Source organism: Chiloscyllium plagiosum, chromosome 31 (assembly GCF_004010195.1).
Source record: "Chiloscyllium plagiosum isolate BGI_BamShark_2017 chromosome 31, ASM401019v2, whole genome shotgun sequence".
NCBI classification, from domain to species: Eukaryota; Metazoa; Chordata; class Chondrichthyes; order Orectolobiformes; family Hemiscylliidae; genus Chiloscyllium; species Chiloscyllium plagiosum.
Window position 1 is genome coordinate 13,996,290 of NC_057740.1, and position 9,837 is coordinate 14,006,126.

At 42.2% G+C, this 9,837-nt stretch overlaps 1 protein-coding gene across 2 annotated transcripts in view; it reads left to right on the forward strand.

Annotated features, from left to right (window-relative positions):
* Positions 1 to 8,980, forward strand: part of LOC122565233 (megakaryocyte-associated tyrosine-protein kinase-like) — a 45,000-nt gene extending 36,020 nt beyond the window's left edge. For both annotated transcript variants that reach the window (XM_043720996.1, XM_043720997.1), the window contains exons 6-7: positions 7,835 to 7,928; positions 8,865 to 8,980. In XM_043720996.1, the coding sequence (XP_043576931.1) occupies positions 7,835 to 7,928; positions 8,865 to 8,965 (195 nt within the window). In that variant the 3' untranslated portion in view covers positions 8,966 to 8,980. The remainder of the gene's footprint in view (positions 1 to 7,834; positions 7,929 to 8,864) is intronic.
* The last annotated feature ends 857 nt before the right edge of the window (positions 8,981 to 9,837 follow it).

The following is a 9,837-nucleotide window of genomic DNA, read 5'->3' on the forward strand; positions in this document are numbered from 1 at the left end:
ACGTCGATTCTCCTGTTCCCTGGATGCTGCCTGACCTGCTGCGCTTTTCCAGCAACACATTTTCAGCTCTGATCTCCAGCATCTGCAGACCTCACTTTCCCTTCACAAGAAATTAACAAGACAGAGTTCCATTTCTATGGATTACCAAAGGTACATAGACAAAGGGCCCCACTCAGACCCATGGTCTCACTTCCCGGTACACCAACATACAGACTAGCAAAGGAATCGCAATGCAAACGGAAACATCTATTAGAAGACGCAACCCATTTCATCCTTTCAACCCAGGAATTCCTTAACATCAAATACACCAAGATAGATGATGATGAAGTCATGGTTTTCTTTGATGTGACGGCCTTATTCACATCAATAAACATCACCCTAGCCAAAGAAACACCGGCCTCACTGCTAGACGAACCAAGGACACAAACACCTGACAGCACCAACTCCATCAGCAAGAACAGCATCTTCATATTAGTAAACCTGTGCCTCACAACCCACTTCACTTTCAACAAGATCTACAAACAAATCAATGGGATGCCTATAGGATCACCAATATTAGGACTCTTTGCAGAAGCAGTAATACAGAGGTGAGAACAAACAGCCCTTCCCACGATCTAGCCCAAGCTTTGGGTCCACTAGTTGAATGACACCTTTGTCATCATGAAATGGAACAAATTAGAAGAAACCGACAAACACATAAAAAACATCCTTACTGGTATAAAGTTCACCAAAGAGGAAGAGAACAACAACAGATTCCCCTTCCTAAACGTCATGGTCGAATACAAAGCCAATGGAGAGCTACAGACCAGCATTTACAGGAAAGCCACACACACACACACTGACCAGACACTCAACTGCAGGAGCAATCATCCCAACAGGACATTATTTAAATGAACCACGATACACTGCAGCACCCAGGAACTAAGAGAAGCTGAGGAAAAATACCTGTACAATGTATTCAGGAACAATGGGTACCTGATAAGTGCAGTCCACTAATTTCTGCACAATAGACTTAAACAGGAAAACACAACATGCCCAGAAACTCTAGCCACCCTGACATACATTAAAGACATCTCGGAGCTGACGACCAGACTACTCTTAGCCCCTGGATATCATGGTAGCCCACAAACCTACCACCACACTGAAACACACTGAATTTAAAGGACCCCATACCAACAACTAGCAGAACGAACATCATATGCAAAATACCCAAGGACTGCAACAAACATTACATCAGACAGGCTGGCAGGAAACTAACCACCAGGATACATGAGCACCAACTAGCCACCAAAAGACATGACCAATTATCACCGGTACCCATACACAGAGATGAAGAGGGACAACAGTTCGACTGGAACAATATGTCCATCCTGGGTCAGGCTAAACAAAGACATGTGAGAATTCCTAGAGGCCGGGCATTCCAACCAGAACTCCATGAACAAACAAATCAATTTGGGTTCCATTTACCAACCTCTCAGAAAAAGAACTGGAAGTGATATCACCCAACACAACAGATCAAGACACATAAGTAGTAAGTGGGACAAAACACCAGCACTTCATCGGAGGCTCACTGATGATGCTACCTAGCATGGTGATGAAACGTCTGAGAACAAATCTACCAGCTCAGCAAGCAAACCGACAACCTGAAAGGAAGGATGTTTTAGAATGGAGATAAAGAGAAACCTTTACAGCCAGAGAGTGGTGAATCTATGGGACTCATTGCCACAGAAGGCTGTGGAGTCCAGGCCACTGGGTATTTTTAAGACTGAGATTGTTACGTTCTTGTATATCAAGGGGATCAAGGATTACAGGGATAAAGCAGGAGAAAGGGGTTGAGAAACATATCAGCCATGACTGAATGATGAAACAGACTAGATGGGCTGAATGGCCCAATTTCTGCTCCCATGTCTTACGGTCTTATAATGGGAACCTGTATTTTATTTCTTAATTGACCATTGCTTTGGGTCTGGAGTCACAAGTAATCCAAACTGGATAAGGACAGCAGATTTCCTCCTCCAAGAACATGAGTGAACCAGGCAGTTTTTTTTAACATGGTTACCTGGTTACCATTGGGCTAGCTTCTTATGTCATTTGCATTGAATTCAAATGTCATCAACTGCCATGGTGGGATTTGAACTTGTGTCCCCAGAACGTTAATCTGCTTTGGATTACTAGCGAAATGACATTCCTATCACCTCAGTTGGTGGTTAATATCAAGTTTGGGTTTTAAAAATCCATCAGCTGTAGGAGCAGTGAAGATGGGTGGAGATGATGCAGCTGTCTCCGGTGAATCTTGATTTCAAAACTGGGGGTAGGATGGCAAACAAGTCGTACAATAAACTTGAAGCTTTAGACAAGCAATTCAGGAACCTTCACAGAGGCAAAGAGAGTAATAATAATCTGTAAGAGAGTAGACCAGAAAGTGGTGTAATGAAGAGTGTGATTGGAAGCTAGAGGTTAAAGAAGGGTCATGTATCAGAAGATGGCCTTTTCCTTGTACTGTTTCTGGGGAACAAGAAAAATGATGGAAAGCCCTCCTCAATTATGAGATGAATGTTCACATTTTGAACTGAATTGAACTTAGCAGAGTGTTAAGAGCTTTGGAAGGTAAAATAAACTTGTCTTGAGAGAGAAGTGGACCCATGTGTTTGGAAAGACCCACTTTTTGGTAAAATCAAATTCAGAATGTTGATGAATTGTTGCAAGTTCTTTAAGTGTTGCTCACAATGAAAATTGTGAAAATGCTTACCCATTTACTGCTTAAATTCAAATCAATTCTATAGCAAATAGAGAGAAACACAAGTGAAAGACATTCAATGTTTGCAGCTTTTCTATTAAACTGTTGCTTCAATTTAAAATTACTGAGTTTGCAAACATATTTTATCAGCATCCCCAAGAAGGCCATACCTCCCCACCCATATTTACAATATTCACTTCATCAAACATTGAAAAAAGTGTTGTTTAAGGTTTTTTTTATTAAAAGATAATTATCAATCCCTCATCCTTAAAACGTAGCAACCCTGCTTTAGTCACTGAGAGTGTAATGGAAACTTTACGGGTCTCAGAGTTTAAAGAAATGGGAAGTGTTTCTACGGCATTGTTAAACAAAGTAACACACAGGAAGTTTAAAAATAGTCCAGAGATCTATTGTGAACTGAGGGGGAGCTGATATTAATACACTGGGTGCTCTGGGATGTGATAAAGGAAATGTTCTTCTAACAGATGTTTCACAGCTGACATAGCAGAATGGAAAAGTTATTGCATGGGAGAATTGCTAAAAATATATTACTTACTGCTGTGCTTGTCAAGTCTACATATACGTATTATAAACTGTTAATTGTTATATACATTATTTAGTTGTAAATGGAGGCATTGAGTCCAATAGCAAGGAACTTATCATGAATCCATTATAAAACATTGGATCAGCTCCAACTAGAGAGCTGTGTTCCATTCTGGGCACTGCTCATTAAGAAGGATTTCTAGGCCGTAGAAAGGATACAAAGATTATTTACAGGAGTGGTTTCAGTTACGAGGAACTTCAGTTACAGGGATAGAGTGGGAAAATTGGGATTGTTCGGGGTGGAAAAGGGAGGGTTGTCAGGAGATGTGACAGAAGTGTCAAAATCTTGAGTAGACCAGACAAAGCAGAAAGGGATCCCATTGGTGAAAGGAGGAGAAAGAGAGGACTGCAGATGCTGGAGATCAGAGTCGAGAATGTGGTGCTTGAAAAGCACAGCAGGTCAGGCAGCATCCGAGGGGCAGGAAAATCAACGTTTCGGGCAGAAGCTGATGAAGGACTTAAGCCCGAAATGTCGATTTTCCTGCTTCTCAGATGCTGCCTGACCTACTGTGCTTTTCCAGCACCATGGTCTTGACCTATTGGTGAAGGGGTCAAGAAACAAGGACACTGATGTATGGTGAATGGCAAAATAATCAATGACAACATGAGGACAAGTCTTCCTATACAACAAAGTGGTTAGGATCTGAAATGCACTCCCTGAGATAATGGTGAAGGCAAATATAATGTTAGTGTTCAAAAAGGAATTTGATAAATACTTGAAGAGGAAAATAGACTTGCAGGGATATGGAAAAGGGCAGAGGAATGGGGCAAGATGAATGGTTATTGCAGAGCACTAACACAGACAGCAGAGTTAGATAACGTTCTCTAATGTGATCCAATCATTAGGGAATTTTACCAATGGTGGGCTGGTAACAGACACCTAAGTTATATACCTAAAGGCCCTATTTAATGCCACTTTTACTGAGCTATTAGAATCTTATTGACATTGGGACACTGGGACAACCTCTCGTGGACTGGCCACGGGAAGTGCAGGGTTACAAGGATATAGTAGCGGGGGGAGGTTTGGGTAGGATATTCTTTGGAGGGTCGGTGTTGACTCGATGGGCTGAATGGCCTGTTTCTACACTGTTGGGATTCCATAATAAAACAGACATGGTGAACTGAATGGCCTTGGTCTAAGCAAATACCAGCGTTGTCTGAGTTTAAAACTAGTCTGGAAGCTGGAGTTTTGGACCAAGGGATTTTCTCTCCTACTTTCTGGAAGCCCTGGTTATGGCTAAGGTACAATTTCATGGTCAATTTCAGGTGTGTTTCCAAGCACTGCCCATGGGGTTCCATCCCTGCCTTAAGTACAGCCATCACATTGTGAACTGTGATTCTTTATTCCTCTGGAAATAACCAGCGAGTGGATCATTATGAGCCGAATGTACAGGTTTGTATGTACCCTAGAACTGAAGTGTCAAGTTGGTCTTCTCTACATCAGGGAGACCAAATATAAACTTAGGGAATGGCTTGCTGAGCATCTTAGCCGGGCCCACAGGGGCCGACCAGACCTCCCAGTCACCTCCCATTTTAATTCCCTTTCCCACTCCCTTTCCGACATGACCATTCTTGGACTCCTCCATTGCCACAACGAACCAAACTGCAAATTGGAGGAACACCTCATCTTCCACCTGGGCAGCCTACAGCCCAGAGGACTCAACATTGAGTTCTCCAATTTCAAAAAACCTCCCTCCCCATTCCCGGCATCTCCCCCTCCCTTCCTGCCATCAACCGGATTTATTCCTCCCACTGACCAACCAGGTCGTACCCTCTACCTGTCTTCACCTCGCCCCACTTCACCACCCTGCCTCCGCCAGCCCCTTTATTTGCAACTCCCCCTAAACCCACCCCGATTCCTGAAGAAGGGTCACACCCGAAAAGTCGACTTCTCTACCTCCTGATGCTGCCTGGCTTGCTTTATCTTCCAGCCTTCTGCTTGTCTAAGTTCGTGTGTGAGCAGGATCTTGCCTGATTACAAAGAGGAGGGAAGAATGTGTGGTCAATTTCAAATTTGGCATTTAGGTATAACCTAGCAGTGTGGTCTGTCACCCACTAGAGAAACAACTTACTTTTCATTTTCAATTCCACTTTTGCGTCCAGATGGCAAAATATACCACAAGATAAATCAAGCTCTCTCTTTGTATGTTGCGCTAAATTTAGTTTAAATGCAAGCTAGAAATGAAAGATTGAGAAAACGATACAAATTGAAAATGGTCTTTGGATCTCACATCATTTAGGCCCCAAACATATCTGGCAGAAGTGGTACCCCTAGCCACCAAGAATGTCTGCTACTCTTAACATGGGTTTGTAAAACCATTACACACTTAGCTCATGATACAAAATTTGTGTGTGTATGTGGGAACAAGAATAGGAGTGGCTCATCCTGACCCTTCGGACTGCTCTGCGATTCCGTAGGTCTCAGAGAACCTGTTTCTGGATTAATGGTGCTGGAAAAGCACAGCAGTTCAGGCAGCATCTGAGGAGCAGTAAAATCGACGTTTTGGGCAAAATCCCTTCATCAGGACCGAAACGTCGATTTTACTGCTCCTTGGGTGCTGGCTGAACTGCTGTGCTTTTCCAGCATCACTAATCCAGAATCTGGTTTCCAGCATCTGCAGTCATTGTTTTTACCTTACAGAACCTGTGAATTAACCCCAACAACCTGGCCTTAGTTCCATAACTCTTCATAGCCATACGTAATAGAAGTCGAACAATTACAACAGTAAACATTTCAATTGATCCACTCGGCACAGCTTTTGGGAGAGGGACTGCAGATGGCAGCGGTAGGAAGAATCACCAGAAGTAAAGATGTCCTATTGCAATCAGATAGTTAACAGTAGCAGTTTGAATGGGCAACTCAGTTGAACGTGATGTTTACATGCATAGAAATCATCATTTTTTTTACACGTTGTATGCTGATCTAATGGAAAGATTTCAACATGTAGACAACTGAATGATTGGTTTAACCCGATGTAGACTGTGAAGCTAAACTGTCAACCCTGTTCAATAGAGTCTAGAGTAAAGAACATGGCAGATGCATAGTCAAACACAATGGTAAAGAAATCATAGTTTACTGAGAAACAAGGGGAAAACAGACATGTTACAGAGAAACATTTATGTTTCAAACCCTAGGAGCATTTTTTTTAATGTAGTCAGTTATTAGATTTGAACATTTATTAGACCGAAAATATATTTACATTTTGTATAAAATAGATCGTACAAAAGTTTTTAAAATGTTACTTTTTTAGCATTTGAGCCATGGCTTTGATGAAAGGGTTATTTGCCTTTTGTTTTCATTAAGTATTGAGTATTTTAATTAAAAGATAAGTCACCATAGTCCTACTAAGGAGACCACAGCACTGCTCTCTCATTGGAGAGAGACAATTGGTGGGGGTTTAACCTGAGGGTCACCACACCTCAGGCGATGGGGGATGTTTGAGAAGGATAGCCTTTCACAGTAATGTCAGCTGGCATGGGAATTGAACTCATGTTGTTGGCAGTAAACTGACTGTCTGTCCAACTGAACTTACCAGCCTGATTATTTTAATTAATCCATTGTTCAACTGAGTTTCTCATAAATGGATGTTGAAGAGCCTTGATGATGGCTGGGTTGTAATGACTAATGCACAGAGGAAGGGCCCAGGATGCTCTCTGTTGAGTTGATTGATCCAGTCCAGATGGCGATCTGGTTAATGCACTTGGCCACACTGTTGTTGGGTTTGGGAAAGGGAAGAAACTGCACTTGAGGTTCCCACCCTGGTCACAATCCATACCAGCTCTGTATGTTTGCAGATGTTGTATGAGCACAAGGTTAGCTCCAGATGGGTAATAACTCAGGGGTGAATACTCAATCATCATTGCGGGATCACACCTGAATCATAGATGCCTTGACAGGGGTAGCAATGGGCTCCTGCTGACATATGTTTGCACCACCAACTGACCAGGACTTCCAAGTCAAACTGTAATCCAGATAAGAGATAGCTCAGCACTTGAAGTTTTGAGTAAAACTCTGAGGAATATTCTCTGAAAATATAATGAATGAGGCAAAATTTTAAGTGAGCTGCCTGACTGATTTTAATAAAAGTCATGATTCAAACTCTGGTTATGGAGAGGATGCGCTCTGTGTTCAGCCCATAAAAGAGATGGATTTGTGATCATGCAAATTGTGCAAGGGAAATGGCTGTAGGGGTACCTTATTCTACATCCTTAGTCTGTTGACCTTTAATGTTTAGTGAATAAATACACATCATTTTTTTTTCCTTACTTTTAAGGAGCAAAATAAGTGATGATACTTCTCATGCACCAAACTATTGGTTTGGTGAGAGAGTACATTGCTTTAAAAGCTGGGATCACTGCTGTCCACATGCTAATCATTGTGACTGCTGACCTACAGAGGATAAATATCTTGACAAGGTGGCTAGCAAGCCCGTGAGTAGAGCATCACAAGTCTAAATCTGTGCATTTTTTTTGTCTTTTTAACATTATATTTAGCATTATATGAAAGATGCATGTGGACTTATCACCAGATTAACCAAACCCAAACTTAAGGAAGGCACAAAGTCAGCTGCAGAGGAGCTCTCGAAAAGTAAGTACCTCGAAGTGAGCATGCTCTGATGAATATCTGTGACACAGCCCCGCACAGTTGCTGGTGTTTTTATTCCATTCTGTATTGTGAATGATGAGACCCACTCTGCCTCAACCTGGAAAGCACAAACAAGTGAGTCTCCATTTTGGACCTGTAATAAACAGCGTGTCGAGTTCATTTGCTTTGGACCTTCAAAAATTTTAGAAACAGTGTCTCCCACAGGACAGATTTTTGTATTTTTTTAATCCTGCCTCTATAGGTTTCTACCAGTTCATTCAATACCGACTCTCACTGGGCACAGTGGGACAGGCACTGACTCTCGCTGGACAGAGATCAACAAACACTGATTCTCATTGGGCACGGTTTAACACACACTGACTCTCACTGGGAACAGATCAATAGGCACTGACTCTCACTGGGCACAGTCAGGCAGATACTGACTGTCACCGGGCAAAGATCAATAAACACTGATTCTCACTGGGCACAGTTCAACAGGCATCGACTCTCGATGGGCACAATTCAACAGAAATTGACTCTTGATGGGCACAGTTCAACAGAAATTGACTCTTGATGGGCACAGTTCAACATGCACTGACTCTTACTTGCCAAGTTCAACAGACACTGGCTGCCCAGTGATGACTGGAATCACTTGCAAACACTTTATAGTACAACTCACCGAATAGTTGTTTGGAGTTGTTTCGAGGGTCACAGGGAAGTCGGTTCTGTTTTGGTTTTTGTTTATTGCCAGGGTACTGAGGTCAGTTGTAGATTTCATGCTGAATCTCAGTTGAGGTCAGCTGACAGCAAAGATTGGGGTTGGTCATTAGATTCGTCAGATTAATATGATTCGTTATCATAAGCCCATGTGGTGCTTTATTGTCACACTGAATGCGATAAATATTTTCTGTTATTGACTGTGTTCCTTGTTCTTTTCAGCTGGCTGGGTACTTAACATGCAACAACTAACATTGGGAGAACAGATAGGGGAAGGGGAATTTGGAGGTGGGTGTTTAATGAATTCATTTCTAATCTTTTAGTTGTTTGTTTGTGAAGAGGTTTTCCACTTACTCAGGCAGACGGTATTAGTGCCTGGAAAACAGGACATTTCCTCATTTCAAGCAACTAATATCACCATACTTATAAATCAGTGCCAAGTGGATTTGAGACGCAGTAGAACTCAAAAACGTCCCTAATGGTCACTCCCAGACACAGGTTGTATACAGATTAAAGCTCTCTGTGTTCTCTCATACCAATTACTCCCAATCACAGATTAGATGGAGAGTAAACATCCTCGATATTTTTCCATCAAACACTCCCAGGTCAGGTACAGCATGGTTTAAATACAGTTTAGATTAGAATGGCACAAATTCCAGCACCACTCTAATCTAGACTCTGATTTCCAGCATCTGCAGTCCTCACTTTTGCCATGGTTTAAGTACAGACTGAAGCTCCCTCTAAAAATGAGGCATATCAAGTAGGAGCAGGTGTAGGCCATTTGGCCTTCAAGCTGGCTGTGCCATTCATTATGATCATGGCTGATCATCCAAGTCAATAGCTGTTCTGCTTTTCTCCCATCTTCTTTGACCCTTTTATGCCCAAGTGGTATATCCTACTCCTTCAAATCCACACTGGTGCATCAACTCTCTGTGTCCCAATCTCAAGTGTCCCCCCTTCCCTAATTGTATCACTTTGACAAGTTTTCCAATTTCTGCACGAATTGTCCTTGGAAGTCTGTGCATCAGTTTCAAATATTGGGAGCTCATGTTAAATGGAAGGGGGTTTCTTTGCCCTAGGTACATATCCATTACAAACCTCCTCACATAGAGGACTTTCTCACCACAGTCATCTGGACTGATTGAGAGTCCAGTTCACAGCGTTAAGAGTTAATGTAGTACTTCTGTACTCCTCC